This window comes from Nematolebias whitei, chromosome 3, assembly GCF_014905685.2.
Source record: "Nematolebias whitei isolate Nwh7 chromosome 3, NemWhi1, whole genome shotgun sequence".
Classification (NCBI taxonomy): domain Eukaryota; kingdom Metazoa; phylum Chordata; class Actinopteri; order Cyprinodontiformes; family Rivulidae; genus Nematolebias; species Nematolebias whitei.
In genome coordinates this window covers 14,712,231-14,728,722 of record NC_056500.1, presented here as the reverse complement: position 1 = coordinate 14,728,722, position 16,492 = coordinate 14,712,231, and the positions used below count along the sequence as shown (strand labels likewise).

General features: G+C 37.7%; 2 protein-coding genes across 2 annotated transcripts in view; one reads left to right on the top strand and one right to left on the bottom strand.

The window, feature by feature from the left end:
- The window catches only part of LOC119430598 (cartilage oligomeric matrix protein), a gene marked incomplete at its 5' end in the record, with an annotated part of 568,315 nt that overhangs the window by 399,386 nt on the left and 152,437 nt on the right, over positions 1-16,492 (top strand). The gene's annotated exons all lie outside the window — the stretch shown is intronic.
- kdm4b (lysine (K)-specific demethylase 4B) overlaps positions 1-16,492 on the bottom strand; it is a 62,889-nt gene that overhangs the window by 44,391 nt on the left and 2,006 nt on the right. The window contains exons 2-5 of the mRNA XM_037698021.1: positions 14,012-14,452; positions 13,651-13,826; positions 12,458-12,572; positions 11,856-12,049 (exon numbers count right to left, since the gene is read on the bottom strand). Of these exons, the coding sequence (XP_037553949.1) occupies positions 11,856-12,049; positions 12,458-12,572; positions 13,651-13,826; positions 14,012-14,425 (899 nt within the window). The 5' untranslated portion in view covers positions 14,426-14,452. The remainder of the gene's footprint in view (positions 1-11,855; positions 12,050-12,457; positions 12,573-13,650; positions 13,827-14,011; positions 14,453-16,492) is intronic.

The following is a 16,492-nucleotide window of genomic DNA, read 5'->3' as shown; positions in this document are numbered from 1 at the left end:
CTCTTCCGTTTTAAACAAACATATACATATATATACACAGACACACACACACACATTATATGATTAATAACATCAATACTTAGGATATCAACATTTTTCTTTTCATTATGAAAATATGAGCTCCAACTTAATAAAAAATAAATAATAACATTTAAGTTTTCATCTCAAAATTTACAGATGATATTTTAAATAAAAACACATTTAACACGCCTCCATCCCCTTATTTGTATGTGTGTGTGTTTTACACCTTTGAATAGAGTAACAAGACAAAACAGATCAAGATTTAAAATCACAGTAGGAACCCGGCTGCCTGCGACTTTAAGACAAAAACAATCAAAAATAACAACATTCAATTGCAATTAGCTCCCATTATACTTCAGAGACAACAGAAACTTTGCATTTCTTCCTAATCTAACCTGACTTTAGGCTATGATGTTTCATTATTAACCCCGCATTGTAGCTGCCCAACAGGCATTCTGTCAACATGAGATCCCATGAAGCACTTTGACTTTGTCTCCACACAAACATCCTCTGCCACAATGACCTTTTCACACTGTACCTCTCCTCTTCAAACGTCATAAACTTCCATAAATCATTTGTTTTTTTCATTGGAAGCTAAGAATCAGTTTTTCAGCTGTAATTTAAAAAGCTGTGATAAGATATCCTCTATATGTTAGGATCATAGCATAGCTTTGTCACCCCAAAATTGTGCAAAGGTGTTAAGTAATGGGTGTTTCAATGTTTATTTTCAGGTGGACCAAAATATCAAGGTTATAAATCTGAATTGAGAATAAAATTAATATTGATTTTTCCACCTAAGGCTACAGAAAAATGTGTATTTTCCGACTTGTTTAACAATTATTTTTAATGGAAAGCAACTAGTTGGCACTGCATGCGTTTTCTGTATAAACGTATATAAATTTCAAAGCACAACATGTCAGACAGCATCTGTTAGAAAGTCCCTTACAGGCAAGCTATAAAAAAAAATAAAAAATAAATAAAACAGCCCATTCAGTATGTGTCTTCAAGTTCCCCTCTTGTTACCATGGCAGCAACATGCATGTCAGTCCAGCAGCAGAAATGGAAACATGCATGTAAGTGCAATACGTGCACAAATTAAGACTTTAACTTATACACCCCTCTGGGGAGAGGTATAATTAATGGAAGGTGGAAGCGTTTTCCTGGCAGGTGGAATTAAAGAGTCATCACAGCACGAGAAGTTGCACGGCATGTGCAGCAGTTCCAACTGAATTATAATCTATTTGTGGCGTCAACATTTTATTTTATTTTTTTGGATTCAATAAATAAGGTGTAAATCAACAGCTTGGATTTTCTGCTTGGCTCTCTCTTTCCTACCACAGATTGTTAATGCAGATGTCGTCCCAGTCTGCCTGTCACTCCATTCGACTCCCACTCATGAACAAGACCCAAGATACTTAAACATCTTCACTTCAGGCAGCAAATCACTCCCAACCCCAGCATCCACTCTTTTCTGAGGATCATGACTTAGACTTAAGAGGTAAGAATTCTCACCCTGTTTCACTCCAACAATTCCTACTGGGACAAAACAGAAGATCTGCATCAAGGCACAATCCCAAACAAGAGTTAAAACTTGAAACTTTCTGCCTTCGCCTGAGCATAAACAACATCTGGAGAACAAAGCAGTCCTGACAAGAGTCCAACACCCACCAGAAACAAGTCTGACTTACGACCAGAAAGAACATCAAGCCCTGACTTAACTATATTTGAGATTGTGTTAAAAAGGAGTGTGTTTTTAATTTTGGTCTGACTAGTTTTAGACCAAACTAAGGAGTAATGGAAAAAACTCGCCAACCAGAGTGCACTATGATGGACTCCTGAGCTGTCCCAGTTCAGTCTCTGATTAACAGAGGACAACCACAGTGGCTTAAGAAGGATAGTTTTTAAGAACCAGTAAGGTGTGGCCTTAATGTGGGAAAAAAAACTACATGCAAAATCACAACAGTGTTGATTTTATCCAGAAGAAAACCTGTAGTAAGAAATGAAAGACCTTCTAAGTTTCAGACTAATGTCTAAACAGCTATAGTTGCTGTAAAGGGCTATTTCAGTTCAAGAAAACTTTAGGATGAAGCGCAAAACACCACATGATGTGTCCTGACTGCAATAAGAATCCAACTGATATGCAGATATTCTACTTTCGTTTTGTCTCCTCTTGGAATTGTCAAGCAACAAAAAATAGTAGTTCAAAACCACTGGACTACACAGAGGGTTATCTGACAGGTTCATAACAAACTCTCCCCCTTCTCGGGAAAGCACGGCTGGGCCACACTTAAAAAAAAAAAAAAAAAAGTCTTTCAATTCTCTTATGTCAGCCTTTCCCTATTTTCCACTCACAGCCTCAAAGGCTAATCCTTCATCTGACAGCAGATCTGCTGTTGTGTGTTGAAGTACAGAAGTGACTGAAAGACTTTTAGCACTAAAACGAAAGAGCAAGAACAGTGTAGGAGAAAAGACAAGGGGGGGACATGACTGGCAGCCAGGGCTGTGATCCTCTAAACGTCCACCTATAAGTAGCAGCAGTAGTAATGACGACAACTAACTTTGAGGGGCGCAGAATGGCAGAGGGAATAGAAGTAATTTCACAAATTGCTGCACTGTAAGACGAGAAGACAAGAAAAACAAGTGTGTGTCTGTGTGTTTAAAAAAAAAAGTGTTTTGTTTAACTGCCTATAATTACCCTGTCATACACAAGTATAAAAGTAAAAATGACTCAGTTTCAGTGAAAAAGGCCATGGGTGGGCTTGGTGAGAACTTAAAAGTGCGAGTCAGAGTGAAGAAGAAAAAACAAACAAAAAAAAAAACCTAATAAATCTTTTAGTTTTATTTTTTATTAACCCTTATTTAACCAGGCAAATCCCATTGAGATCACAGATCTCTTTTGCAAGGGAGGCCTGGGCCTGAAGGCAGCCTAACATGCGTGTTTTTGATCTGTGAGAGGAAACCGGAGTACCCGGAGAAAACCCACGAGCACGAGAAGAACATGCAAACTCCACACAGAAAGACCCCAGGTCCAACCGGGGATTGAACCCAGGACCTTCAAGCTGTGAGGCAACAGTGCAAACCACTGAGCAGTCATGCTGCAAATAAATTAAATAAAAAAACGGAACTAAAGAGAGCACAGAAAGTAAACCGCTGTAAAGACCAACAATAAAAGATGTACATGCATCCATCAGAACTCATTGTTTTTTCTTTTGTCAAAGACGATATAAAGACATAATAAGAAATAAAGATGAAAACTACAGTTAGAACTAGGAATGTCTAGAGTTGATTGCAAATAATAAATCAAAATCAGAATACAGACATTGTTCACTGGTACTGGAGTAGCTACTTTGCTATAAATCTGTTGTTTTCAATACTGTCAGAACATCTGCAATACAACAGCTGTTACGATTAAATGCTAAAATTCTTTCATTTTAAAATAAAATACATTAAAATGCAATGTTTCAATTTCAGGAATTTTCTGTAGCGGTAGTAATACTATCAATTTATCAAATATTTAAAATCTAAATACGAAGCTGAGAGCTCTGGGTTCACCCAGCTAACTTTTAAAGCAAGCACGGCTAAGCAACACACTTTAGAGGAAACTCTAAATATTAGAGACAAGATTTTTATGGGACAGCAGTAAAGGAAAAAATATTTCAGAATGGCTGACTGAATTTATTGCCATCTCAATTATGTGGTGGAGAAAATAGGTTTTCATTGCTCTTTAAGAGCTGTTGTGGTCGCAATATGTACTACACTATACAACTGATGCAAGATTTTCTGAATTGTAGAAAAAAGTTTGCCATCATCGGCAATAGTTTTTCATAGTTCAAAATTAAAAAAAGAACAAATCAAGGAATAACATGAACAATATGTGCTGTAATAAAATGCTAAATAATGCAAGTACCAGACTAACACACTGTATTTAAGAGCCGGATCAATATCAGGGACAAAAGTCTTAATTGCAGCTTAGTTAGTTTCAGAATAGATACAGAATTTAATGCAAGAATGTAAAACTAAACTGTAGGATCAACAGGTGTATACATCTGATTTAAAATCTGATATAAACTCTTTTTATATATACAGGTAAAGTCAAAAACTTGTGAAACTACTGATAGCGGCAAAATTAGCAATAAAATTTAGTTAAATTCCAATTACCTTCCGTTTAATCAAACAGGGATAACTGAACAGGTTAAACTGCAATTTGATAGTGATGATTATCACATAAATAAAGTAAGGTTTACTTTAATGGTTCATTATTGCTGTTAATGTTTAACAAGAGTTAACCATCTCCTTTTTAATCACAAGATACACACTGGTAAATAAATAAAATCTAATGTTAAAAATCAATCATCAGCTGCGAATGCTTTGTTTTTCAGCACATTAACTTGCTGTCTTTTTAAACAAATATATATCTCACACGGGTAAAAAAAAAAAAAAAAAAGTCGAACATCAAAATGAACCAAAAGACAAAAATTGTGATATCTCAAACCAGAGCAGTTCTCCAGTTTAGTGACACAGACTAAGATCTGGTACACAGAATGGGATGTGATGTCATCCAGCTCCCCTCTAAAAATACTTCAGCTGAGTTTAATGGTTTCTTTCCAAACGTGTGTCTGTGCAGCTTGATGAATCTCATTTTAAAACTACAGACACATACGGTTAGACTTTGACAGTGAGCTGTAGCAAAACGTACCCACTCTCAGCGAGAGGTGTGAAAATGAAATCGATGATTTTAATGAGATCACATCACAGAGGAATTGTAACAGGCATCCTACAACACGCCAGGAGGTGGACAGGAGACAGGGAAGACAGGAGAGTGGAGGCGGCAGTATGAAGTGGAAAGCATACTGTGAAGTAAAAGAAGACAGATGAGGAAGGCTTAAAAACAAACAGACACACGCCCAAAGACAACTCTGCAATTACAACAGCTAGATCTGCCCTTCTCCTTCCTGCAGTGACACGGATGGATAACAACATGGAGCAAGAGAAAAGGTTTAACACATACACACGGATGGATAACAACATGGAGCAAGAGAAAAGGTTTAACACATACACACAAGTATATAAAAAAAAAACAGTAAAAAAATTTAAATGAAAATGCTGCAGTTCTTTTTAGGAAGCACAGACTTCCAGGTAGATGTAGCAGAAACACTGAGGTAAAAGTACGTCTGATGCAGTTTATGTATGAAAACAAGAGAAATTTACAGATGGTGGCGAGTAGTTTTGTTTAACATTCTTAAAAACAATACTGTGTCAATTAAAAAATACATGCGCTAACATTTTTTGACTGTATATACTTGATAGACTTGCTGATAAACATAATGCAACTACAAAAACTGATATTTTTGAATGCAAGATCAAAAATTAAGAGCTAAATATTAAAAAAGGGAGGGATCTGAGATAACGTGTAAACAAGCAGCTCATTTCCATCATTTGACATGATGGAAATGAATGAGCCACTGTGCAAATAAGACACTGGGCACAGAAGTGGCTGATACTCCCATTTGGCAAGCTCAAACAATTGAAGCCCTCAGGCAAATGTTTCAAGCAACATACAAAAATTAGACCACATACATGATATAAAAACAGTGGTATACACATGCATGACAGTCTGACTGAAATCCTATTTAATAAATTCCTTAAACTTGTATATAAACACACCCAGATGATGCAAGTTACAAGTTGAGAATGCGATTACTTCTACGCATGTGTATTTGGACTCAGAGAAAGCTAAAGAACTTTCCATTTGCTCTAGAGTCTCCACTCAGAAGTCTGACTCCAAAGTAATAGAAGTAGTTACAAAAGATTTCATTTTGTTAAAGAGCTAAAACAACAGAATTTCAAACTGAAAAATGCAAAGTGGAACCAATTGATATCGTACTAATTCGTCACAAGCTATACCGTAGTTCCTCGCTACTTCGCAATTTGACTTTTGCGGACTTGCTCTATCGCGGTTTGTGGCCGTACAGTACTGCACATAATATTTTTTTAAAAAATATATATTTTTTTTTTTTTATTAATGCACCGTCAGTTTGTAGTTTTCTTTCATTAAGCCTCGTCGTTCCCCGATCTGTTATGGAAGCACAATCCGTAGTGTACTTCCGAGTCACACAGATCGCCGTTGTTTATGAATAAAAACTGTCTTAATTTACTTAGAAAAGTACGTGTTTTATCTCCGCCGATCTTCATGTAGCTAATTTACGCCACTCGTATTTCCAATACAAATCATTGGTTAAGATGATATGCGACGCATTAGACCTGACCCCCAGTCTGGGCTGAATGAGAAAAACCCTGCAAGATACAGAATGAATTACTTCCATGGTGAAACAGCGCCGCTCAGTGGTGAAGTTGCATATCATTTTAACCATGATGTAAATATGTCAATGATGTTAACGGAGATACAAGTGACGTAAATTAGCAACATGAAAATTGGCGGCGATAGAGCACATACTTTTCTAAGTAAATTAAGACAGTTATTATTCATAAACGGAATTATACCAGTACATTTTCCTTCATCTAGCATATTCAACGGCGATCCATGTGACCCGGAAGTATTCCTTTTAGCGTATGCGCAAATGAGCTACATTACGGATCAGCTTCCGTAACAGATAGGGGAATGACAAGCCTTCACCGTTTTGCCAGTCTAAAAAACGACGTTACCCAGAAGACATCAGTTCACTTCCTAAAGTCAACACTGCTTCTAACCACTGCTTGCTGCAAATGGAGGGAAAGTTTTGCAACGCCAAGTCAGAAGTGCTGTAAGGATAAGCTCACAGAACTGGCAGGAAAGTATCAAATAATTCTGTAGTTGAATGCATCCTTCAAGTTGTATCTTCACTGAAAGTAGCTGGGCTGCAGTTAATCTGGACTCAGTGTGACCCGGATCCTAGGGGCTGCAGGGAACAGACCGCAACAGGGTTTGGTCTGGTTCTGATCGTGCGGTGCTAGTCTGCACTGGGAGAGAGGTGGTGGACTAAATCCTGGGCAGCCTTACGTGCAGAGTGTCCTTCCAGGAGCAGGCTGCACCGGGACTTTTTTCATTTCTTGGGTCGGACAGAAACCGAGCTGCTGTTGTTCTGCAGAGTTGGTAAGTAAAATTTAGTAGCTACATATGTACGTTGTTAAAATTAGTAGGTTTAAGAGTTTAAAAGACTGATTGTGGGCTTCATCGCTGCAGGGTACGTCTGCAGAAACGGAACCAAGTCGGATCAGAACAGAGTTGGACCGGAACAAGTGCCGCTCCTGTTCTGAAGAACTAGTAAGTAAAATTTAGTAGCTACACATGCAGTACTGTACATATGTTGTTAAAATGATGTTAGTTTAAAAGTTTAGAACATTGGAAGAGTGTGGGAAGTACGAAAAAAATTGAATGTCGCTTCTTTGCAGAATTTCACTTACTGCGGGGTGCTAGGAATGTAACTTCCATAATAAACGAGGGATTATCGTATTGTTTGCAAGTTCTTTTAGCCTATGATTTATTAGGTCACCAGAAAGTGGGAAATATGTCATCTATCATAGCAAAGGCAGACATAGTTTGGTCAATACTAAGTTCCCCACATTTGATTTAAACAAAAATTAGGGCCTATAATCTGAAAAAGGGCCAAGTCAAACCAAATGTACTGTCAGCAATAGATCTTGGGTTTGTGGTGAAAAAGCATAAAACTGTTTTCTGCTGTCACATAAAGTTTTCTACAACCAACAGCAGCTGATCAACATCTCAAAAGCTCAAATAATATCTCAACTACAGCCCCAAATCTCAAATGAGTTGAAAAGATGTTCTGTGGACGCATTCTCATCTACATGCCAGCTGTGCTCGAGTGCCTGACCACTGAGATCCTGGAACTAGCAGGAAACATGGCTCATGACAGCAGAAGGACAGGATCGTCCCTCGGCACCTACAGTTGGCTGTCCACAGCGACGAGGAGCTCGGCAGACTGCTGGGAGGAGTGGCCATCGCTCTGGGAGGAGTTCTACCCGGCATTCGGGCGGTCCTATAGCCAAGAGGCCAGCCAAGTCTGGGTGGATGGATCAGATGGCATCTGCAGCCAGTTTCTTAGGATCCACTGTGGGATGGACCTTTACAAGAAATCCTTCCTGCCTACAGCCATCAGCATCTACAAACCGGATTCCAAAAAAGTTGGGACACTAAACAAATTGTGAATAAAACTGAATGCAATGATGTGGAGGTGCCAACATCTAATATTTTATTCAGAATAGAACATAAATCACAGATCAAAAGTTTAAACTGTGAGAATGTATAATTTTAAGGGAAAAATCTGTTGTTTCCAAATTTCATGGCGTCAACAAATCCCAAAAAAGTTGGGACAAGTCCATTTTTACCACTGTGTGGCATCTCCCCTTCTTCTTACAACCCTCAACAGACGTCTGGGGACAGAGGAGACCAGTTTCTCAAGTTTAGAAATAGGAATGCTCTCCCATTCATGTCTAATACAGGCCTCTAACTGTTCAATCGTTTTGGGCCTTCTTTGTCGCACCTTCCTCATTATGATGCGCCAAATGTTCTCTATAGGTGAAAGATCTGGACTGCAGGTTGGCCAATTCAGTACCCGGATCCTTCTCCTACGTAGCCATGATGTTGTGATTGCTGCAGAATGTGGTCTGGCATTATCGTGTTGAAAAATGCAGGGTCTTCCCTGAAAGAGATGACGTCTAGATGGGAGCATATGTTGTTCTAGAACCTGAACATAGTGCAGTAATGGTGCCTTTCTAGACATGCAAGCTGCCCATGCCACAAGCGCTCATGCAACCCCATACCATCAGTGATGCAGGCTTCTGAACGGAGCGTTGATAACTTGGGCTATCCTTGTCCCCTCTGGTCCGGATGACATGGCGTCCCAGTGTTCCATAAAGAACTTCAAATCGTGACTCATCTGACCACAGAACAGTCTTCCATTTTGCCACACTCCCTTTTAAATAACCCCTGGCCCAGTGCAAATGTCTGAGCTTGTGGAGCTTGCTTAGAAATGGCTTCCCCTTTGCACTGTAGAGTTTCAGCTGGCAACGGCGGATGGCACGGTGGATTGTGTTCACTGACAATGCTTTCTGGAAGTATTCCTGAGCCCATTCTGTTATTTCCTTGACAGTGGCATTCCTGTTTGAGGTGCAGTAACGTTTAAGGGCTCGGAGATCACGAGCATCCAGTAGTTTTATACAGCCTTGACCCTTACGCACAGTGATTGTTCCGGATTCTCTGAATCTTTTGATGATGTTATGCACGGTTGATGATGATAACTTAAAAGTCTTTGCTATTTTACGCTGGATAACACCATTCTGGTATTGCTGCACTATCTTTCTGCGCAACAATGGTGGAATTGGTGATCCTCTTACCATCTTGGCTTCTAAGAGACACTGACACTCTGAGATGCTCTTTTTATACCCAAGCATGTTGTCAATTGACCTAATTAGTGTTAATTGGTCTTCTAGCTGTTCGTTATATGCTCAATTTCCTTTTTCCAGCCACTTACTGCTACTTGTCCCAACGTTTTTGGGATTTGTTGACACTGAAATTTTGAATCAACATATTTTCCCTTTAAAATGTTACATTTACTCAGATTAAACTTTTGATCTGTCATCTATGTTATATTACGAATAAAATATTGACATTTGCCATCTCCACATCATTGCATTAAGTTTTTATTCACAATTTGTTTAGTGTCCCAACTTTTTTGGAGTCCGGTTTGTATAACATCTCTTAATGAAATGAGGATAACAAGTTACAACATCAAATAATTCCTCTTTTGGATTAATAAAGTATTTTTGAATTGAATAACATTTAACTGAGAATGTTTAGTTCAAAAACATGTTATAAAGTAAATAAATGCATTATTTTAGTAACAAAAGTGTTTACATCAACTAGTTACAGTGTTTCTCCTAATTAACTTGCCATGGCGGGGTGCTTATCTCATCCATGATTTTTGTTGATGGGGGGGACGAAGACATGTCTGAGCGCAGCTTGTACCAACAATTTTTGAGCGGGGCGGGGGGCGTTCAGCATGAGGGAAGAGGCGCCTTTAGCTTTTTAGCTAGAGTCTGTATTTCGCGCCGCTAGCTTAGTGCTATGTCAGTGCCGGGTGTGGGGTGGGGGGGGCAAGTTCGGTTTGGTAGGCGGGGGCTCCGTTTTGTTGACGCGGTGGGACACCCCGCTTGTATAATGGTAGGGGAAACACTGTTACATATCAGCAATAAACATTACCCTGTTTAATAAACAGGGAAAATAATGAAATTAAACGTGTTTTCTAACAATAAACCAAAGAAAAAGGCAAATATAAAAAGATATAATTTCCAAAAAAAGAATATAAAAACACTTGAGTTTTTATTCTGATACTTTCAGTTATAATGCCTTAAACACACACAGTATCAATGCAATGTACCAGTTCACTAATTCTTCACAAAATTAGTTGAGATTTGTACAAAATAATTATTATTTAATTTCAGATGTATAAAGCAAACAGGGTCAAAATATAATTTTGTTTATGAAATCCATAATGGGGCAGTACGGTGGAACAGTTGGTAAAGCTACCCGGTCTCTCAGCGAGAAGGTTGCCCCGGTTCAAATCCTGGCTGGGGGCTTTTCTGGGTGGAGTTTGCATGCGCTCTCCATGCATACATGGGTTTTCTCCAGGTACTCCGGTTTCCTCCCACAGACCAAAAACATGCACGTTAGGCTGATTGGTAACTCTAAATTGTCCCTAGGTGTGAGTGAGAGTGAATGGTTGGTTGTCTCATTTGATTCTATGTGGCTCTGTGATGGACTAGAGACCTGTCCAGCGTGTACCCCACCTCTCGCACAATGATGACTGGACATTGGGCACCAGTGATCCCCGTAACCCGAAAAAGGAAGAAGCAGGTAAAGATAATGAATGGATGGATGGAGATCCATAATGGTTGCACTATCACAGTGCAACTGTTTCAGCACTCCATGATCACTAGATGGTGCTGCTATGCTCTGCTGGCTTCCCTACACTACACTTCCTTAGACAAATGTTACTAATTAAATTTTTATGTATATGAATGTATTTGTTCAGTGCCCTGAGATGACTTCTGTTGTGACTTGGCGCGTTATAAATAAAATGAACTGAACTGAATTGCTGTATTCACCACATTGTTTCAAATTCCAACAAGCATGACTTGACTTTGTCACAAGGCAAGACTACACATCAGTCTGCTGCTGAATAATGCAGTTTGTGTAAGTGCAAAATTTCCAAACATTTGGAACCAAACCTACCGCTGCATTACAGTTAAAGGGCTAAAGAAATTAATAACTATGACTCAGTAATACTGATTACAGTTCAGGAGCTTTATCATACTTGTGACAAAAGATTTTACTCTCATGAAGTTGTTTAATTAGTAATTAAAAGTTACCTAAGAAAGCATAAGTCAGTATATCCTGAAATGTCCACTCATTTAATTATGCAAACCACACACACACACACAGGCACATTCTTGTAAACGTACTTTACGGGGACTTTGCATTGACTTCCAATTCTTTTTCTATAGCCTAACCCTGATCCTTACCCTAAACCTAACCATTACTAGTACATGCTTAACCCATCCGCAATTCACACCTTTGTCCTAAACCTAACCCCACAATGAGACTTCTCCTTATGGAGACCTGGCTTTGGTCCCCATAAAGAGCAGTTGGTTCCCACAATGCATGACTTTTTGTAAAATTGGTCCCTACAAGGTAACCTGAAACAGAACCGCCAAGACTAGTGCACTCTAAACATGGGGTTTAAAATGAATTAAAACCAATTATTAGTGGCAGGTGGGAGGCTGCTTTATCTGCATGTATGAATAAATAAATGACTGACCAGGACTTGGACTGTCCAAAGTGTAGATAGTTGATACTGTAGAGATCCATGTCTTCAGTGTGCCAAGCAAAGGTGGTTTTCCACATTCCAAAATACAGGTATGGTGTATTGACACCTTCGATGACAATGCCACACTCCTGTTCCACCATATCCAACAGCGTATTGAGATGGCCAATGTTCCACTCTTGAATGTCCTGGACAGAAAAAGTATGCATTTGTATGAACAACACACATAGAAAGTTGCTTTAAATGGTTTTGCATATCGGTGTCAACCATATAGTGTTTCAGACATACATGTGTATACAAGCACTTTAACTCCCACTGTTACAGTATTCCCTCGCCATGGTAGTAAAGTTTGCACAAACTAACAAATCTTTTAGATACTTTAACAGCTAAGCTTTAAATAATTCACAAAGCAACCTCCTTGAATTTAAAAAATAACGATAATATTTAAAACTGGTAAACTACGATACTGAAATGAAATATGTGTCTAGTTCTCTTCAACTCTTTAAAAAAAAAAATGCATAACTAATAATCCCAAAATCTGGACTGGTACTGTATGCTAAAAATAGTAACATAAAACATAAAAAAATAATTCTCACATCATCATAAATAGAGCCACCAACATCAGCCCCATATATGGGTGAAACAAACGTCAGGTTCTTCCAGTATTTCCTCTCTAGGTCATCAAAGTCTTTATGGCGAGGTGTGCAGTACCTGAAGAAGAAACGGGGAATCACGTTTTAAATGGAAATCAAAAACCTTCAAATAGTTCTAGCAGTTGTAGAAACTCAAACATTTGTCTTCTAAATCAAGCTCTTTTTAACCTAGCAATTTTAGCCAGTTACCTTTAGCTGGTAGGTCTATTTTTCAGGTCTGTAACAGGCAAAATGCACTCACACAGAATGCATATACAGTGTAGGAAAATTTGTTCTTGGTAACATTTTGCATTTCTCTTAAAAGCGTTGAAACTTGAATAACTGGTTTTTGCTAACTGTTTTTACTTTACAGCAACAGAAACAAAATAAATAAATAAATAAATAATCACAAGACATGGCTACACCTATTCCAAATTTGGTTATAATAATTAATTTCAAGCTTTTAAATCAGGTCACTTAAAGGCAAAATAGTCCCTTTAAAGATCAAATCTTCAGCAACAAAATTTACAGTATCACCAGTTTGTTTACATGCTTCAAAAAATTATGAAATTAAAGTAGTGGTGGAGGAAGCAATCAACGGTCAGTGCAAGAGTGGATTTTTTAAAGATTATAAATTGTGTTTTAATGTTGTCATCTGTCACACCTTTGAATGGAAACATAAAAACATCCCCAGTGAGACTTAAATGAGAATTCGCTTCTTTGTTGCTGTTACTGCTCAACCTGGCTTAGTTGTATTAACTTCAGTTACTACCTGAGTCCAGAGTAACCTTTGTTTATTAGCATAGTTTTTTTTTTCTCCCTAAATCATTTAACATTTTTTTATAAAGTTATTCATCTTTACACAATAAAATCTAATTTACATATTACACTTAAAACAGCTACTTCCTTCATGCTCACATTATTCACTACAAACGCTGAAACATGTCCAAGAAAAATAACTTAAACGTTAGCAGTTTTCAAGTTTGCTGACATATAAACACAAATCATTTCCAAGAAGACAGAAGAGAATTAGAAGCCTTCTGTAGTTTCAATCTTTTCAAAACAGATGATAGACAGAATCTGCAAATGTGAAGAATTAGTGACATATTAACCACTATTTTTTTTTTATAAGGTCATGGACCCAGCAATAAACTTACTTCTTGCTGTTAGCCAGTTTGCGGTATTCACCAACAGTCATAGATTTCTTCTGAATGTTGTATTGGGTAAATAGACCTGACTGACCAGTCACCACTTGCATGATAGGAGCTGGAATCACCATGTCTTCAATGGCGTCATAAGAACTTCGTGGCTTCCAGCCTTCAGGGGGAATCACCTGCACAAACAAAAAGAATTTTACGCATTTACATGTCCATATCTCCTTGGTTATATACGAGGTTGGAATGAAATAAACCAACAAAAACTATTAAAATAAAACTACCGGTAATATAATTATAATGATATGAGACAACTGTAAAGACTATGTGAGCACAAAGAGGAAATGTGTCTAAGTGTTCTTACTTTAGCCAGGCCGGCACGATGAGCTCCTTGACTCTCCATATAGACAATATATTTGGCGAAGTCTTTAAACTCCTCCATGGTGGGTCGGAAAGTCATGATCTTGCAGCTGGGGTTTTTGGCAGCAACTGGTGGCAGGGGTGCTGGCAGAGGTATGGGGGGTAGCTCAGAACCTACGGCAGGAACTGAAGTTATGCCTGGGTCTGAAGGTTGAACTGGAGTGAGATCTGGAGCGGCATTTTGCTCTGAAGTTATTAGGTTATCAGGAGTTTCAGCAAGTGCTGGTTCCTGGGTGGGAATCTGGTCTTGGGCTGCATCAATATCAAGAACAGGAAAAGAGGCCGGGGTAAGATCAGGGGGAGAGGACAGAACAGGGTTAGGAGCCAACAATGTGTCCATGGGCAGGTCAGTAGCCATTGGAAGTTTGAAGGTTTGCAGGAAAATCTGTGAAATACAGATGGGTGGGTGGTTAGGGCAATACAATGGATTTAAACTTCATTTTAAACTAACAAAAAGCAAGACATTGCCAAAATACAGAGATGGAGTATTGCCCTCACTGACAATGCCACACACCTGCTCAATTATATCCAACAAAGTGTTGAAACAGCCAATTTGAAAATGTTCAAACATTTATATATATATATATATATATATATATATATATATATATATAAACAAATCTAATCTCTTACCACTTTATGAAAACAAACCTACAACACAACAAAACTGTAGCTTTCCAACTCTGCGCATTTCAATATTCTAAGATGCAGCGATTTCATCAGAAAGCCTCCAAGTTCTACATTTTTATGTCATAAATTACTAGGCACAAACATAATTTTTGCTATCCCTACACTAAGAATAAAGACTTTTTCAGATCTTTAAAATATGTCTCAATTGTAAAAGATTGAAACAATTGTGTAAAAAACAAAACCAAAAAAGAATACAGAAGTAATTGAGAAAATCGGAAAATTTATCAGAACCAGCGTTGATATATTTCTTCCTTGACACTGTGTCAAGGAAGTGTATTTTTTTACACAACTACCAAAATGTCTGCTTTTAAAGAGATGCTCACACTAACTTATCTTCAGTCATTTACATTCATTGTTATACAAGCAGTAATAATGTCAAGGAGAAAGATAGTAAACTTTGAAGTTTTTTTTTTTTAATCCATTTCCATTTTGACCAATTCTATTAATTTCAACAAACTATTATTATCAACTTAGATTGCCTTTTTTATTTTCTAGTTTAATTGTTTATTTTAAACTGTACTGGTAATTGCAAAATGAAATGTAAAAAAAGACCAAATATTTTCAAATAAAAAAAAAAACTACTTTCCAACCTACACAAGGTTATAGAGCTTTTTCTGTGCCCCTGGAATTCTACAAACAAATGTTTGCATGTTATTAGACAGAGGTATTTGCACAAATGCAAAAAAGTCACTTACAAAAATTACAGTGTACCCTTTATAAGACAGATTGTATTTAGTTGATGTTTTTAACCTTTATTTCCTTGCCTAAAAACTACAACCTATTTGAAGATTGAAAAATGGCTCTGGTGCATAAATGGGGAAAACAAATTATGGTAAGTAAAATCTAAAAAAAGATTTTGGGGCTATTGGTTAGTTACCTTTTATGCCAGCCATGCTGAAAACTGGCTGATTTTGATCATCGGACAATCAAACTGGTGCAGGCCTAGTTATATGGGCATTTCCAAAGAGTTGTTAGTTCAGTTGCCAACTTTCCCAAGAGCTAGGTGAGAGAGGGCATTGCTAACAAAACTACAAAAAGACCTACATTTTAGAAATATAACCCTCAATTATCTTGATGAATAATCATTTTCCTAACAGCACAATTAAGGAAATATTGAACAATGATTGCTTGCTTGTTAAGTTTGTCAGGAGAAAGCCTAAAGTCTAAACTAGGGGTGCACTGATAAATCGGCCGGCCGATTTGTCAGGCCCCGATTTCCTTAATTTTGGGAAATCGGCCAATACTTATGAGAAACCAATTTTTTGTAGTTTTAACAACAACTGTCTAAATTTCATTTATATTTCAAAACACTACCTCATGGCCAGTAAAAACAAATTTGTATTGTTTCTAGGATATTGTTCAAGGGTATGATTTTTAATAACATAAGATTGGAAAATTGAAGGTGCATTGTGACCTTATAACACCTGACAGTGTCGCTTATAAAACAAAATCGGTATCAGTCAAAATTGGAATCGGCAGGTCAGGCTTTTTAGAAATCGGGTGATCGGCCAGAAAACTGCAATCGGTGCACCCCTAGTCTAAACATAAATAAATGTCTACAAACCAAAATGAGCTGAAGCAACTTTGTAAAGAAGAATGAACATATATTCTATAAAAAAAAGCTGATAAGATCATACAAGAGATCATCGCTTTATGTTGTTACAACAAAAGTGAATTCTAAAAGCTACATTTTCCCACACACGCTACTTGTGCATTTTAGAGTTTGTTAAATGAA